The 18,210-nt window shown below is 46.9% G+C and overlaps 1 protein-coding gene across 2 annotated transcripts in view; it reads right to left on the bottom strand.

The window, feature by feature from the left end:
• SNX16 (sorting nexin 16) overlaps positions 1-16,101 on the bottom strand; it is a 43,213-nt gene extending 27,112 nt beyond the window's left edge. For both annotated transcript variants that reach the window (XR_010786630.1, XM_066578491.1), the window contains exons 1-4: positions 16,005-16,101; positions 13,506-13,927; positions 11,627-11,713; positions 1,534-1,682 (exon numbers count right to left, since the gene is read on the bottom strand). Coding sequence is in view for 1 of the 2 variants with exons in the window: in XM_066578491.1 (XP_066434588.1) it covers positions 1,534-1,682; positions 11,627-11,713; positions 13,506-13,862 (593 nt within the window). In the remaining variant the exon portion in view is untranslated. The remainder of the gene's footprint in view (positions 1-1,533; positions 1,683-11,626; positions 11,714-13,505; positions 13,928-16,004) is intronic.
• Between the last annotated feature and the right edge of the window lie 2,109 nt (positions 16,102-18,210).

Here is an 18,210-nt window from a genome sequence, read left to right as displayed (position 1 = left end):
GAAATGTCCCAGTATTAATCAGTAGGGAAGGGTGGTGGTGGGGGGGGGGGGGGGGGGGGGGGGTGTCACGCTGCTGAGACCCCCACTGATCCGTAGAACAAGCGGCCTGCAGCATGCACCTGAGTGCTGTGCCCCCTTAGCTGTGTTTTCTGCTTTTGAGCTCCTTTTGCAGTTGCAGTCAGCCACATAGACTTCTATAGAAAGTCCTATAGACCTCATCGCGGCCGTCTGCAGCGGCTGAATTTGTCAAAAAGACGTCAAAGGGGCCCAGTGCTCCAGGCCCCTTGTTCTACGAATTAGTTGGGGTCTCAGCAGCGGGCCCCCTACTGATTAAAAGAAAAAAAAAAAAAAAAAGCTTTACTACAATTAGCCGTTTTCTGATGGCACATCCCCTTTAAAAGTCTGGGGCTGAATGGTTTGTATTACACAGCTATGTGCGTATTATGAGCAGCGATCATCCCTGACTTGGATTAGAACTTGTCCAACAACTCCAAGTTGAAACTGGATATTTGGTTGTAAGGCTGAATATGTAATTAAAAAGGAATTAACCAGATTTATAATATGAGGCAATAGTGAAGCCTGCAGTTTTGCTCTTGGTTTTATCATGGCCGCCTGTTTGTCCAAATGCCGGTTTCTGCATCTCGGACAGAAGCCGACACCACAGACGCACGGGGTCCCAGATGCCAAGTAAAAGGTAGCCTAATGTGAAGGCGCCTGCACTAGTTTCCCTTTAATTTAACAACTCTGACCCTTCCTAGTTCTCAGCTCATGTACTAACTGCATAGTTGTGATCCTGAAGTATCTTCCATGAAAGACAACATGGGTTAAAAAAGGGGTATTCTGGACTTTTACTGTTGACGACCTACCCTCAGGATAGGTCATCAATAATTAATGAGCAGGGGTCTGCCGCTTGGGATCCCTGTGATCAGCTGATCCCCGGCCCGATGTCAGTGGAGCGGGGCTGGACATCAACGGTCAGGTTTCACTCCCGGCTCTGACTGCAACGAGGAGCAGGAAGTGTAATGGAAGGCATCCCTCCCACTGATTTCAATGGGAGTGAAGCCCTCTGCCTCTGACCACTGATGATTATGTCTAGTTCTGCTGCACTAACAGTGCGTCGGAGGATCAGCTGATCGGTGGGTATCCCCAGCAGCAGACCCCACTGATCAACTACTGAATCAACTATCATGGAGGATTCAAAAAAAAAAAACACAAAAAAAACCCCATAAAATTACAAATGGTAGGTATCACGTAACACCATGTCTACGCTCAGACGCGTTGCGAAAGACATTTCTTTCTTGATCACAGCAGTTCCTTTCTAAACACGTCTGGGCGTAGCCATGGTGCTACACGATACCTACCACCTGTAAATTTATAGATTTTTTGGAATAAAAGCAGTATTTAAGCAGCTAGCTTTTCTCCACGGTCAACCTGAGCACCTTCACGCTAAACTGGGGTAAATACTACTTATTAACCAGATGAAAATAACATGTTATGCATTTTGGAACTCACCCCTAAATTCACCTGACTTACCAGTTTGCAATGTCCTTGTGGGCTACCAAGTTCTGTAGGAAAGCCTGCAGGCCCAACTGCCGTTCCTCCAGGAAGTCGTAGTCGTAATTGTCCTTAAACCAGCGTTTAGGTGGGAGAGCGAGTCGGAAACCGGGAAACATTTCTTTGAGCTGTCGGGGATTTAAAAAGATGTATTCTTAGTAGAGAACATTTCAAAAGCAGAGGAAAAAGGAACAAAGTGTTTGAGGGACAAAATTCTGTCTAGGGATTGGAGGGGTCAGGGGGTACATCACCTGCACCATCGGATATGCCAGATCCCTTTTACAGCAGTCCGAGATGGCCAACGCAATCTGAAGACTACATAGTGCATCGGTAACGTTAGGGTCCTATTACATTAACCACCCAAAAGTCATCCCTGTGATTATTGCTCTGGTGCTTCACACAGGAGCAACATTCGTTCAGTGAATGGAGGCAATGTGGGCTGGAGATCGCTTTCGGCTGTTCTCCAATTACAGTAAATAGGCCGTCGTACATACATGAACTATTGACTGTTTCGACGAGTCGATCATGATCAGATTTTTATGCCTGCCAAGACTGAATGAACAAATCATCATTTATCGCTCAGTCACTGGCAGAATTTACACTGAACAGTTATTGGCCAGTTTCTAGCCCTTAGACTACCATAGCATTTTATCTGCTCTCCAATTGGCCAGTGATGCTCATGTGATCAGCACAGGCCAATAAGAGCAGTGCAGTGTGCCCACATTGGTGAGGGGCTGAGCGGGAGTGTGGTGTGAAACTATGCCTGACAGCTGGTTCCCTATTGGTGGATAGCGCTGTGCCTGTGCTTGAGTGGGGCGGGGCTATGAGCATTTAAGACCCAATGGTCTAACCTCACTGGCACTATCCGACTTGCGGTCAGCCAGGTAACAGGGCTGAACAGCACTCTGCTACATTCATCTAATTACTTACTTTGCTACATGTCTCCTGATGAACTTGTCGGATATACAGGACTAGAGAAATCCATAGAGCTGACCTAAGGTCCGTTTAGATGGAAAGTTTTAGAAAACCGTTCAAACGAATGAAACTGAACAACAAGCGTTTAGTTTAAAAGTGGGCAAACGACTGAACGGGCAGGCGAGAATCGCGAGCTTCCCGCTCAATGTTCAGCTTCAGACGGCATTAAAACTAGTGCTGGCTCGTTCGCTTATCTGGCAGTTTAAACACTGTTCAGGGTTTCACATGGGAGTGTGAAGTACTGACCAATAGGCGCCCGGAGTTCTGAACGATTCTCAACAACAATCGTGCAATCTAAAATACGACAGGTGCATAATATTTCTTTGGGGTTTGCGGATATTTAGTGTATTTTATATGACTTACTACGACTACAGCCATGTTTGTATCTTGGCCGTATTGTCAAACAAAATCCACGCGCTCTAAACTATTAAGATTTGTGCATGACTTAGTATTTTGCACTTCCTTATCCATTATAAGGGCTTATTCCCACGAACGTATATCGGCCGCCATTTTCACGGTTGGCCGATATACGCTAACATGTGATGCATTGAATTTCAATGCAATAGATCACACAGGTGTATTCCCGCAGAGTAAAAGCTCCTGACCAACATAGCGCTGGGCGTTTTTACGCCAGGCAGCAAAGATAGTCCTGCAACTATCTTTCGGCCCGCAATATGTCGAATGCTGCAGAGACTCCTATGAGAGCCCATGACAGCGGCCTGTGACTGCTAAACTCTTTCCCCCCCTCTCTCTTCCTCTCTGGCTGTCTACAATGGGAGGAGGTGGGGCTGAGCTCCACCCCCTCCCACTGCTGGCTGCGGACAAGGGGTGGGGAGGGGGCGGGAGCTTATCTCCACCCCTTCCCATTGCAAACAGCTGGAGAGAGCAGGCAAGTCGGCGAGTTGGACGGAAGGGGAGAAAGTGTAGCAGAGCTAAGCTGGCTCTCCCTGCCTAACTGCATTGCAGCCTCAGCGTAGATGTGCCGGGCCTGGGCCATTTGAATTGGCGCACAAACGTTAGATTAGTGCACGCGTTTTTACGGCGCAGGCGGGCACACGGAAAAAGTCTACGGACACATTTTTTATCTAACCCCACAACAGACCTTTGTTTACCTTTTGCTGTCTTATGGCCCATTTACTCGCAACGATAATCTCTAAAAATTCGCCCAAATGAGGGATTCTAGTTACGTGTAAACGCACGGCTGTTGTTCACTATTCATTCACTTGTTGCAGAGGTTCAGCCTGCATAAAAATAGTCGTTAAGTAGTTCTCTCATGTGGTTTAAATGATATTCCTTCAGTCTTTGAAAGACAGAAAGACTTGAGGGGAGGGGTGAATGTTTGCCATGCTAAAACCACAATGACTACTTGTGTACTCATGCCTGCAGAAGACAATGGTTTTCCTTCACACTAATTAACCCCTTAAGGACACTACTTTGGGCATAAGGATGCAATGATTTTGGAGGGGGGAAATTTTCATCTCCACTTGCCAAAAGCCATAACTGATTATTCCGTCGACACGACCGTATGAGGGCTTGTTTTTTGTGTGGCAAACTAATTTTTATTGGTGCCATTATAGTAAATATACTATATTGCAAAATTTACAACTTTTTTATTTTTTATAGCCGGAGAGAAAACATCAATTCTGCAATTGTTTCTTTTACAACAGTAATCACGCAGCATAAATGTAAAACTCAATTTTTTCTGCGGGTCGGTATAATTACAACAATACCTAAATCGTTTTGTTTTTTAGGTTTTTCCACAATAAAAACCCTTCTTTGGAAATTATTATTTTTTCTTAATTGCTGAATTCAAAGTCCTACAACGTTTTTATTTTTCAATACACAGAGCTCTGGGTATTTTGGCTCATTTTTTTTTACGCTTTTTGCCGCGCAGGATAAACAGTGTGTTCAATTTATTATATTATATGGATACCAAATATGTAGGATTTTACTGGTTTAATTTTATTTAATACTAATAGGGAAGAGCGCAAAATATTTTTTTAATTAACTCTTTTACCATAGCAGCTATGATAAAGCATTGCAGGACTTCTGTTCTGCAGCGCCTTATCGCTTGTAATAGCGACCATAGGAAATGGCAAGTCGGGATGCCTGCATCTGGCGTCCTGTTGCAATGGCAACCCATCGGCCCCCCGAGATTACATCGCGGGGCTCCGATGACGTCACAGAGTGTGTGCCCTTTCCCTGTAAACCCTTTGCATGCAGATAGCGGAGATCAATGTCCTCATTGATCTCGGGTGTTGCAGTGGGAAGCTGGCTATCGGTTTCAGTCAGCTCCAGGTGCGGGATGGCGCAGGCTCAACTTCTGATTCCACGCCATCCACATGGTGGAAAGTTACATCCGGTCACCTTAAGTACCATGCTGCCATGACGTAACCTTACATCCTGGATTAAGGGGTTAATATCCTGCGGGCCAGAGTTTGCCTCGCATAAACACACACACCTGAGCAAACATATGCAGTATTTACTTTAGATAATGAAAGAAACAGAGGATTTCAAGTGATTATCTTTAAGTCTAAATACTCCGTATCTTATGCAAAAAAAGTTTTTAATTTGTTCAGTTGTTGCGTGTAAAAGGACCTTAAGAGCTCTCTTGCCTCTGTCAGACAATATCAGGATGGTCTTTCATGCCTAGATTTCACCAACAGAAGGTGTGGCAATCCTTTATTTGCTCCCGTGGGTTTGGTCTGTTTGACTATTTGTGGTGATTACCTGTGGGGCAGGTAGCAGTTTGTGTTTATCTGCTCAGTCTTTCCATCCTAAATAGATCGCTAATATAAGATTATTTTAAAGATTAAACATCAGTTAGTGCGCTTTCACATCTGCGCTGGGGATTCCGCTTTCTTGCTCCCTTTGGGGAGTAGGAAAGGGAAAGCCCACAGGAGCCCCTTGACTATCATGGGGCCCTTCTGCTTTCCACCCAGCTAGCCGGAAAACCTTTTCTTTCTGTATTTTCAGATGCATTTGTGCCAGAACCTCTGACCTGAGGTGACCGACACAGATGTGAGACCACCCTAATATGGACTCTCTCTGGTACTTTTTGAATCTTCTGCTCCGTGATTGAGAAGTGTTATAGTTTACACCACATATACAACATATGCAATCCATGTATTAGGGTGGTTTGACATCTACATGGTGACCTCAGCCCAGATCCGACTCCAAGTATCCGGAGAAAAGAAAAAAAGCACTGCATGCAGCGTTATTTTCTTCCATCCCAAATACGGGCAGCCGCGCAGAAAGAGGACGGCCCCAGTCTAGCCAATGGGGTCCGTCTGGCACCGTTTGGTTTTGTTCAGAGATGGAGCTGTTCAGCTGCAGGGATTCCCCTTTTCTGCTCCCCGAACAAAGCAGGAAAGTGGATTTCCCAGCACAAGTGTGAAACCCCCCCTTACTCCTGTGTAAACAGGGATGGGGTCACTTATAGGCATAAACGTGCTGAGCCTACAGGCAGCTTTCTTGTGAAGAAGTCTTCTGACCTCCATCTTCTGTATTATAGAAAACTCCTAGAAAGCAGAATTCAAACAAGTGTATAATAACCTTTCCATAATGCTTACTGCCCCCCCCCCCCCCCCCCCCCCCATTTTTTTTACACGGTGCTTCAGTTTCCGATTTGGTCCTAGTGTCAGTTTCTTTGCAGAAAAAAATAAATAAATAAAACGGATGATGTTATATGGAATTAAAGAAACTGACACAGGCCAAAATAATTTTTTTTCTTCTTCGTCGTCTCTAAGCACATGGACTACTGACTTGAATAAGAGTCTCATCGCAAATCTGAACATGAATGCTGCAATTTCTTCCATGTGGTCTATGAAGAACTGATGTGTGAATTGGCACACTGACAACCGTGGGTCCGTGCGCTGCCAGAGTGTGATCACTTGTGTAAATTAGTCCTCAGGGGCGCCCCACTGTCCTCCTTGTTTTTGGAAAGAAGATATGATTGGATGTCAACCACATAAAGGATCAGCCAAAGTACCCAAGCAGGACGCAGCTAAAGCCGATGTGCCTGCAGCAGCCCGCAAGCAGAGCTAGAAAGAGGGCTGCTGCAGCTTCTACATTAGGGGATAATTAAAGGGGTATTCCCACCTTATCAAGTGATGGCATATAGCTAGGCTATGGCATTACTGTGTGACCGGTGGTGGTCTAACCACTAGGACCCAACCAATGCCAAGCATAAAAGCGATGTAGCAGTGGTATAGGGGCAGGGTCTAAAAAGTGTGCAGCGTTCTGGACCAAGATACTATGCACACCATACAGAATTTCCAATTGCTCTGTAATTGTAATTTAAGCTTTAGGACACCTTACTATGAGATGCAACTAGGAGCCGCACTGCAAACATTAGGCTAGAGGATAAACGTGTCTGCCTATGTCATCGCTGCACATGTACAATGTCTATAGTGAATGGCCACTTTATTAGACCCCATTAAGTAACACGTTGGACCTTCTTTGGACTTCAGGTGTGCAGCAATTCATCATGGTGTTGAAATCTTTCTACAAGAATATCGGCTCCTGCGGACAGGAAGCTTCTTGTAGCTGCTGCAGATTAAACAAGGCGCTGATATGTTCCCATTGGCTGACAGGAAGGGGGTCATTGAGTCATGCCACTTGTGCCAAATTCTGACCTCCCATCAGTACGGTGCAGCAGATATTTGGTTTCATCTGACCAGGAGATTATTTTTTATCTCCCAATGATCCAATTTTTGCACACTAGTCTCGCCTTCCTGTTTCTGTAACCCAGTAACAGCATTGAAACTGGTTGGCCGCGGTTATAGCCATCCGTGCCAAGGAACGGTAATTTGTGTGTTCGGACACAATAATTGGAGCACCAGCACTATATTCCGCTACATTCTGCTTGACTGCCTCTTCATCTGAATAATTCTGGACATCCTCTGACCCCTTTCATCAACGAGTTCTTGCTGTCCACTGGATTCCCCTTCGCTGGATGTTTTTCCTCGATCACCCCATTCTCTGTATACTCTCCACACGGCTGCAACAAGAAAACCCCACAAGGTTGGCAGTAAAATCCGAGCCACATCTAGTCTAGCACTGATGGCCAGGCCTCGTTGGATGTTGCTCAAATCGCTGGATTTTCCGATTTAATGTGGAGTCACACTAAAACTGATCCACGGAAAACTTGTCACTTCATACTGCATTCTGGGGTCACAGGGATAATTTCCATACAGGGCAGCCCCAACCATGAAAGGGCTGAGGGCTCTGAGGTCAAAGACATACACTGAATGGCTGCTTTATCATACAGGTCACCTCTCAAAAGATGGTCATAAAACCACTTGCTAATATAATATAGTGAAAGGGATTGCCGTTGGTTACAGTTGCTAAACCAGCAGAGCCGGACAGCAGCCGTGTGCTTTCAGGACCTGTGATGTCACCGTGGTTCTGAGCTATGTCCCTGATCACATGATGATGACGTCATCACAGGTGTTAAACAAGCAGAGCCTGACAGTAGGAGTGTGGAGTCCCGATGACCGATCACATGAAATACCTCATTCAGTGTACAGGGTTGAAGGACCTGTGATGTCACCATCATGTGATCAGGGGCGGAGCTCAGAGGACCATTATCTGATCACATGATGACCTCACATGTCACGCAATCACTCACAGACAGGTGGTAGTTAGTATTTTGATCAGGGTATTTGATCACAGAGCAGCAGTTGTTAAGAACAGCTGCCATTAAATACTGCAAAATAAAGAGTGGTCACAGAACAGTAGGCAAGCGGTCTGTCGCCCATAGCAACCAATCACAGCGCAGGTTTCTGTTCTTATACTGCTGTGATTGGTTGTTATGGGCAACGGACAGATTATCTTTTAGACCGCTTTCATAGAGTGTGGTGGGCTGCTTTCAAGCGGCCCCCTTGTATATGGACAGCCAAGTTTTACCCCAGCAATACCAGGTATTTGCTGGGGTCTTAGGAGGCAGTCCCACAGCAATCACAGCTCCCATTAAAGGCATTGTCTGTGATGGGACGCCGGCTTTAAAGGGAACCTGTCACATCCCCACAGGTTTAACGTCAGATGCAGTGGACAGTTTCCACATCTTTCCTCTGAGAGTTTCCATCCATAAACACAGAAGTCCAATGAAGGACGTTCATCAGCATCATTTCACCACTGGGCCCTATTAAGGACAACGCTTTACAGTAAAATGGGACATTGTAGATAAATAACTTTCTGTAGTAAAGTTAGAAAGTTCTTCAGATATTATATATGTTGTGCAATAGCCATCAATGTGAGGTTTCTGCTTTCGGAAAGAATGTATGCGCGCACGCCGGAGTCCATAAAGAACTTAGAAGGAGAAAAAATAAAATAATTGATAGAGATATATATCTATAGATCTCTATCTCTCAATCCCATTCTACAAACTTTAGGCTCAGTTCACATCTGCGGTCGGGGGTTCTACTTTCCTGCTTCATTATGGGAATCCCGGGGCCTAACAGATCCGTCTTAGGACTGAACCGAACAGCGCCAAACAGACCTCATTGACTTTATGGTGTCCGCTTGATCTCCGCTGAGCTGTGCGGCATTTTATTATATGAAAAAAATAAATAAAAAATCCTTCACGCAAGACTTACTTCTTGCATTTTGAGCCGGATCTGCGACGGAACATCCGAACGGGGGTTCCCAATGCAGATGTGAACATAACCTTAGGGCTCCTTCACATCAGCGCTAGGGCTTTCCCTATTCCTGCTCCGTTTGGGGGCAGGAAAACGGCAACCCCTGGACGAAAGGAACGGTCATATGATTGAACCAAACAGCGCCGAAAGGACCCCATTGACTAACTAGGTCTATTCGGTTTCTGACCAACTGAGAGTCTTCATAAATAACTGCAGTCCCCATGAAATAGTTGCGGGGCATCTCTTCTGAGCTCCCCTGGTACGGCCACACATTACCGAAAACCCAACCACATTTCCAGCAGGAAATAAGTGAGAACCATTTTGGTGCAGATTTGCCATTACGGAATCTCACCATCTGTAGGCTACAATGTAGAGGCTGGCGGGGTGGGGAGGATGATGAAGGCGGGTGTGAAACACAGCAAACACACATCTACAGATTTTGTAAGCAATCTGATGAAAAATCCATAATTTGGACTTTTTGCAAATTCTGATTTTGCCTTTGAACTCAATCCACAACAAATCCGTAGCATAAATTAAAGGGGTCTGTCCGGCAGCAGCGGCGTTCTGGATCTGCCCCCTTCTACGTGTCATCGCGTAGCTCCGCCCCGTCACGTGTGCCGATTCCAGCCTCCTGATTGGCTGGAATCGGCTCACGTGACGGGGCGGAGCTACGCGATGACACGTACAAGGGGGCGGAGCCAGAACGCCGCTCGTGCCAGACCAAGCCGAAGGCAGAAGACCCTTCTGCGCAAGCGCGTCTAATCAGGCAATTAGACGCTGAAGTTAGACGGAGCCATGGAGACGGGGACGCCAGCGCAGGGAAGGTAAGTGAATAACTTCTGTATGGCTCATATTTAATGCACGATGTATATTACAAAGTGCATTAATATGGCCATACAGAAGTGCTTAACCCCACTTGCTTTCGCGAGACAACCCCTTTAAGTCAAATTGCCCTGCACATTTTTACACAGCGCGCATGAGACGTATTTGTATATCCCATCTACTTTGTGCTACTGTAACACTGTATGAATATACCATTATCCTTCCTGGAACAGGTTGACCCTTGGGTGTTACCACTCCACCTGTTAATAGGGGGGCGGGGGGGTCTCTGCATGGACTGACAGGGCTATGAATCACTGGAAAGTGTCAGACTATATAGAAACATCATTTTGACAAGGGGAACGGCAACACCCAGTTGTTAATGTACACATACATTTCCAGGAGGATTAACAGAGGAGCAGCACTGAGTTTTAAGAAGAGGTGCTCCAGAATTGTTATTTTAGGATGGATCCAAGTTTATAGTGTTTGGTGAATCCTCTGCACTTCCAATAGCCTTATCCCGTATCTCCACAGAAACCTGCTGATTCGTATACAAATTCCAGATTTTTCAGACCATAAGATGCATCCATGTTTTAGACAACAGAAAATAGGTTTCCTAGTAATTAAAGGGAACCTGTCAGCAACCCAGGACAGGTATGTAAACCATGCCACATCATGATAGCACTGAACTGGTTAAGGAGCCATCCATCTGCAGGTCACCCAGTGGAAGCTATACTGAAGTGACTGCCGCACATACCGTGTTTCCCCCGATAATAAGACCTCCCTCGATTAGGTCATTGAATGGCTGTGATTGATTAATGTAGCGCTGGCTCTCATTGGCTGACACAGCGCTCAATTAACCAATCAGAGCATTAGCTTACTGGAAGCGGGGTATTCAAGCCCCACTTCCAGGAAGAACTGCACTGTTGGCTTGAAGGCGGATGCGGCAGCCTGCAGCAGCGATGGGAGGCCAGTGCTAGGACTGGAACGCTGGCAGTAGGTGAGTATTATTAGACACCCCCCATTCCCCCCCAAAATAAGACACTGTACCTCTTGAGGCAAAAATTAATATGACTGTCTTATTTTCAGGTAAACATGGTACATTCTCTACTCCCCCCTCTCCTACCTGCTGTTGGGATAGAAGAGGGAAGGTGCAAGATTGCAGCATCCTATTGTGCTGCGGGTGAAGGGTAGCTGCGGCAGACTTAACATGTTGTGTTGGGCTTCCCTCGAGAACTCCACTGCACTTCTGTCTCAACACAAGTTGTTCGATCAGGAGAAAAGGCTTGCATTACAGGCGGCAGTGCAGATCCCGGCACAGTGCAGGCACATGGAGAAAGCAGCAGGAATGGAAGTGCACTGGATGATGATTAGGTACCATACTCCTCTCCACTATACGGTAAAGCGCTTTATGAGCGAAGCCGGATCATTAAAACGATCATGGGAGTCTGGTGCTGCTGGGCCCCTCCTCAACTTCAGAGTATAAGACGCAAGCACTTAGCAAGATTTTCTCTTGCTAAAAAGTTTGTCTTATAGTTTAAAAAATATAATAAAAAAAAAAAAAAAAAAAAGGCCACAGTACATAATATACACAGCGACTGTTAAAGCTTAGGTCACAGCAGCCAGGTAGGGCTTACCTTATCATTGAGTCTAGAAAAGTCTGTGTACCTCCGAAACACCACCCAGGTTTCATCTGGGCTTCTTCTAACCAGGATCTTATATACCTGTCAAGCAAAAAAAATCAAAACTTAGGCCTTGCTCATTCATCGACATTCAGAGTGCCCCATTGTAGTATGAGGAAATTCTGTTCCGCCTGTAGAAAAGACAATAAGCCCAGCCTTCATCTCTCGGAAATCACCTGGAATACCAATGTTTGATCAACTAAATAAGCCCCAAGGGAAGAATAGCCGGCCTGTTTACAACCCGCTGCTGCGGGGGAAGCTGGTGGTAGGAAGCTGCATCCTGAAATGTAACGCAACTCAAGAGCAGAATCACAAGACTCCAAACCAAGTCTGCCTCCATTCACTGAATGGCAATCACTCCTGTATGGAAGCACCAGAGCGATAGTCTTTGGGATGACTGTTGGCTGCTTACGCGCCCCACAGTCTGTGAAAAAGGGTACGTTTACACGGGCAGAAATGCAGTGGAATGTCCATGGCAAATTCCACATCGATTTGTCTAGATTCTCACTCACCATCCGCTGACAAGCGGGCACTCAGTACAGCCCGCCGGGCACAGGAGTGCGTCGCCAACTGGAAAACGTGAGAGGCAAGCTCTGTGTCTTCTGAAATCGGCTGCGGGCCCACGGCTGGATGTCCAGTCAAACTCGGCAGCAATGGTGTCGGATATGGAAATGCTGCAGAATTGGTAGTGGAATTCCTGCTGCGGACCTTCCACAGCGTCCCCACCTCCCCCCGGTGTAAACTTACCTTAACAAGGCTTCTACACATCTAAAAGAAGAGACAGCCCATTCTTTACATTAGTGGGGGTTGGCCTGCAGCACTCATGCTGATCAGCTGTTTGCAGGTCCGTAGTGTGCGGCCTCCACGTTGTTCACACTGCTCCCCACCGTACTCTTACTAGTGCTATAGCAGCCTTGTCCTGTTCTATACCCCACAGACATCATTGATTATATATCAGGTCCCAGGACAGCGGTCAGGAACGCGCGCACAATAACGGTCAACAACTTAATCTACTTCTACAAAATTAGCGCTACCAAGTTTACGGAATAGACAATTAGCCAGTAATCCCACTCAATGCACCCAGACAAGGGGGACCACAAACTACCTCCTATGATCAGTACACCAGGATTGGACTAGATTACAGGTACAACTCCCCGGACTGGCACCGGAAATCATTTTAATTCCTCCATAAAATGTAGAAATCTCAGAGAATGCATAAAAAGTCAGCATGGCTAAATAAGCAGCAGCCCGTTTCTTTAGGCTGGTGGGGTGCAGTGTTTTTGTTTTAATAGTATTTTTTGCAGCAAGAATTGCTACAGACAGATATTAGTCCCACGCCGACATTTATGGCATTTCCAGTTGCTATAAAGGTCTACTAGAAAACCTCTTTGGCGCACTTTCCCAAGAGACACACGGCCAGCCTTAACTATGTGGATGTAGCCTGGGGGCCGATCGCCCCCCAGCATCTTGTGAAGCTACATGTAACATCCCCCTCCCGGCTCCGACTCCTCCTCTCTGATGTTTGCAGTTGCTGCCATCAACGTCCCCACAGCACAATTGCTCAGTTCTGGTGCTGTATCTATGCACAGAGCTTGGTTCTGGTGCAATATTTAGTCACAAGCTTGGTTCTGGTGCGGGTATGCCGCCATCAGGCTGCTTTCTAGGTAGACCGCCTATCAGTGCAACACGTATCTCCCTTGAGAACAAGAGGATCGGACATGCTGTAAACAGTCAGCAGGTTCGACCACCTTTACGCAAGAACAAGATATTAACATGCCAATTAAAACAGAAGGCAAGACGGGCACGGATGTATCAGTAGGTAGGACATACTTACTGTAAACTTTGCCCGTTCCTCCATCACTTCATACCCCAAGATGGTTGGCGTCGAAGGCCTCTCTTCCAGCTCCTCAGAATTCGGGACATATTCGTGTGGCAGTGGTCTTGAGCTGTACTCTACCGAGGTGTCAAATTTAGTCCTAACGAGGGGACTGCTGCACACCGAGGAGGTACAGCTCAGGTGATCAGGGGCGCTCAGCTTCTTGCGGCTTCTCGGGTTGCCATCTTCAGGCGGCTCCTTCGAGGAGGTTGAACTTGTTGAGCTGCTCCCAAGAGACGAGCTTCTTTGGCTTCTTGTTGGTATGTTGGCTGAAGCAGGGTTTCCGATTGGCACTGGCACATAAGGGGTCGCCATCTTCTCCGCACGTCGCAGCCGGTTACTGTTCAACCCACCATAATGTTCCTTCAATAAAACCGCATCTGTGAGAACAGAAAGGAGGAAAATCAACACAAGAGTACAAGAATAGCAGAAGTAACGGCAGCCAATACACAGCGAGAAGAGCACAAAGCCTCCAGTCATACCCAGCAGGACAATTAGGGGGTTTACGCTGCCCCGCCATCACCTGACTGTAAGTAATAAGGTATGTTACGTTGGACAGCGCTGCCGCCTCCGTCATATGAAGATCCATACCAGAAGGCAGAGAAAATAATAAGTCAACCAATCTGACGGTAAAGAGAAGGGGGTACCAGCACTGACCCCGAGGCATCCCCAACACCCACAGGACCCTGAAAGGGAACCTGTCAGCATGTTTAGGCCCCATAAGGGGCTCAAAGATAGGGAATCAGGGGAGGCTGGGGAACGGCGTCCATAATCTTGGGTGCCCAGTGCCATGTCCCCATGAAGTTGGTGCGTACGTACAGAGTGACTCAGCCAGCTCCCAATCATGTCTACCGGAAACGCCACGCACAGAGCCGGCTGAAGAGTCACGCCGTGTGCTCGCGCCAACTTCTCTGGAACGGGGCACCTGGCGAGTATATAAACACAGCTCCCAGTTCCATAATCTTTGAGCCCCATAGGTGGCGCTGCAGAGGTATTGCTCCATCATCCTCATTTGCATATATTTCCCAGAGGAGCTTGCATGGCCCTATAAGTCTCCCTAGGTGTCTCCTTAAGGAGTGACGGTATCCTCCCGACTCACCACAATTACCCGTTTACACCAAGCGGTATATGCCCCATTAACGCGGATGACTGCGATGTAAGTCCGGGAAAAATCAGATTTTTTTGCGATTGTGATGCATTTTGATGTCAAAACATGCAATTTGCGTCGCTGTACAGGTAGTTTCCACATACGTGTAAAAAAGGACAAAGAAAGGCGCATGTGTGTGCAATCGTTAAAAAGGTACAAAATGTATAACACTGGCGTGCGAGTAGCACCCCATCGGAAATACGCAATTCTTGAACAAGAATCTCCCCACCCAAAAAACAGAAAAGTCTAGACTGATATTTTCCAGATGTTAAAAAAAACAAACAAACAAAAAAACAAAATAAAACCCCCAAGAACCAAATCGCTCCTGTGAATTAACCCTTTGCAATCAATTGGTTCTTTTAATGTGTAAGCCTTCTCTTTCTCGCAATCCGATAGAATTTGCGCCAGTAACCCCTTCCAGCGCGCTCCGCCTCCGGTCGGATTTACACGGTGATCTGCTGAAAAAAATAAAGCACCGTTCTTTGCAGCGGGTTTATTTACTTGGGTGGTTTTTCGCTGACAGCGAGATGCAGAAATGACAGCGGGTCCCATTTTTAGGGCGATGTCACCCGTTGTTTCCTGTGGGAGAAAGAAACATTTGCCCGGCCCTCGAAAGTGTCATTTTCATGGGAGCGCAATGGGAGTTTTCATTTTTTCTATTGAAATTAAAGCCGATTTTCAGGCACATGGAGGGTGCGCGTGCGAATCACATGGCGGGACGCAATACGCTTTTCTGGCATCGTAATTACAGGCTTGCGAGTGTGAGATCAATCCGAGTTTCTCCGGTCGCCATCGCACTTGTGGACACGCGGCCTCGGCGTACGATCACACGGCGCGGAGATGCTGTGGATTTCCCGTGGCAAAATCCGCACCATCGCGCTGCGGCCCGCAGTCGTCCTGTTCGTTATCAGCGGACATCATGTGACCGCTGCAGCGCCACCGACCATTCTATTGGAGTCAGCGCTTACATTTTGGGCGCCTTGATGGCAGGAACAGCGGGCACATGGGGTCTAAACAATAACCGGGCGGACTGCGAGGCGGCAGCCTGGACCGCCGGGGACGGGTCACACGGAACAACTGGCGCTGACTAGCGAGAATTTGGCGATAGTCATCGGCATAAAATCACTAATACACGAGGACTCCCCCTACAGTCTGTATGTGCCCATACTGCCCTGTGTGATAGTGTGGGGAGCTCACCTGAGTCAGCCTGCAGGGGGCGCCACGTGCTCAGCGCTATCACAGGATAGGGATAACTATCACATATATAACACCGCCGGGCAGGAGCTGCAGCGCCGCCGCCGGTTACTTACACAGTCCGGGTCAGTCACACGGGAGCCCGCCGCCCGCACCGCGCACAACACCGCCGAGCGGAGGACCTGTGATGATGTCACGATCATATGATCAGTCACGTGGGTGGGCGGGGTTAGAACGTGTGAGTGTAGGAAGTGCCGGAATGAGGAGCTTGTTACATTGTATCACACTGTGTTATATTATACTATATATTATAGCTTCCTCTGTGTGATTAATTGGCATGGAGGCTCCAGTACCTTCTGAAAGGCCCCAGGGCTGTCATAGCTTAATGCTACTGCATGGCTGGATGGAATGCCTATCAGATCGCAGTACAATGTAATACTATGGCATCACATCATACTACAGGAGCGATCAAAGCATCGCATGTTCCCTATGGGGACTAAAAAAACAAAGTAAAAAGATTTAAAAAGTTTTATTAATTATTTAAAAAAAAAAGTAATAAAAGTTTAAAAAAAAATCTTTTGACATTTATAATAAAATAATCTAAATAATAAAACAAAAATACATATTTGGTATCGCTGCGGGCTATTTCAGACGACCGTATATCGGCTCGGTTTCACGCCGAGCCGTTATATGGTGTCCTTGTCTGCAGGGGGAGGAGGATGGAAGAGCCAGGAGCAGGAACTGAGCTCCCGCCCACTCTCCGCCCCTCTCCACTATTTGCAATAGGAGGGGGCAAGATGGGGGCGGAGGTAAGTACCGCCGATTAGCTCCGCTCCGCCCTTCCTATTGCAAAGAGTGGCAAGGGGTGGAAGCTCAGTTCCTGCTCCTAGCTCTTCCATCCTACCCCCCCCCCTGCAGACAAGGACACCGTATATCGTCTCGACGTGGAAACCGAGCCGTTATACGGTCGTCTAATTAAGCCCTGCATCTGTAAAAGGCCTCCTGCACACGAGCGGAAATTCTGCGGCGGGATTTCCTGCGTAATTTCCACCCCTGCCCGCCTGCATAGGATTGCATTACAATACGCAATCCTATGCAGACAGCTACGATTTGTCCGCGTGAAAATTAACGCGGAAAACAAATCTCGGTCTCGCAGAGGCCCGCACATAAATGTCAGTCCCAGGCTGGCCAGCACATCACAGAGCCGGAGTCGTGGGAGAGGTGAGCGCCGCACTGGTCCCTGCAGGGTGCTGGTCGGGTCCCGCTGCGAGAATTCTGCAGGCGGCCAAAGTCGGATCTATTAAAGTAACGCATTATTTACCCCGCAGGAAAAAAAAATGAACGCCAGAATTGTGCTTGTTTTGGTCACATTGTCTCTAAGAAAAAATGTAATTAAAAGCCATCAAAAAGTGGTATGTATTCAGACATAGTCCCAACGGAAACTATAGGATATACCGCACAAAATGAGCCGTCACTCAACTATGTTGACGGGAAAATAAAAAGGATATTGCGATCAGGAGATGGCGACAGGAAATCATTTAGAAAAAAGAAATATCTATGAAAAAAAGGACTAAACTAAAAATACAACTATATAAGTTTGGTATCGCAGTAATCGTACTGACCCGTACAATAAAGCTATCAGGTCATTTTTGTTGCAGTGTGTACGCCATGGAAACAAAGTGCCCCAAAGATGGCCGAATTTAGTTTATTTCTCCAATACAACTCGTCCTGCAAAAAACAAGCCTTCAGACAGCGGCGGCGATGGATAAATAAAAGCATTATGATTTTTTAAAACGGGGGAGGAAAAAATGAAAATGAAAAAAAAGACCGCGTCCTTAAGGGGTTAAACCGACCCACGGCCGGTTTTATTGTGCATGGTTGCATAGAAAGATAAAATAAAACAGAGCAGAAACAAAAGAAAAATCTTGCGTCTCTGGCATTAGGAATGGGTTGGATTCTGCATGTGGGAGCCCGCAACGGAATCCGTCCCTGACCGCAGCCGATGTCTGCGCCTACCTGTCACTTTCTTCTTTATCTGTACCACGAATGGCTGCGTTGAGCCGCCGTCAGACATGCACAGTACAGATTTTTTTAAAAAATGTTTTGTTTTCCGTGCTGTCGCTAGGTGATAATGCGGGTACCCGCGTCCTATCTGCAATGTAATTTGCAGATAGGCTGCGGGTCGGAAGGCTACCATCGGCTTCAATGGGAGCTGTCTGTACGAACACCGCACTAAAATAAAACATGCTGTGATTTTTTTCTCCGCTCTCGAAACAATTGGTTTCTGCGAGTGTGCAGGAAGAAGCGGTTTTCTATAGCATG

The sequence above is a fragment of the Eleutherodactylus coqui genome, chromosome 9 (assembly GCF_035609145.1).
Source record: "Eleutherodactylus coqui strain aEleCoq1 chromosome 9, aEleCoq1.hap1, whole genome shotgun sequence".
In the NCBI taxonomy this organism is placed as follows: domain Eukaryota; kingdom Metazoa; phylum Chordata; class Amphibia; order Anura; family Eleutherodactylidae; genus Eleutherodactylus; species Eleutherodactylus coqui.
This window is presented reverse-complemented; position numbering and strand designations above follow the sequence as displayed.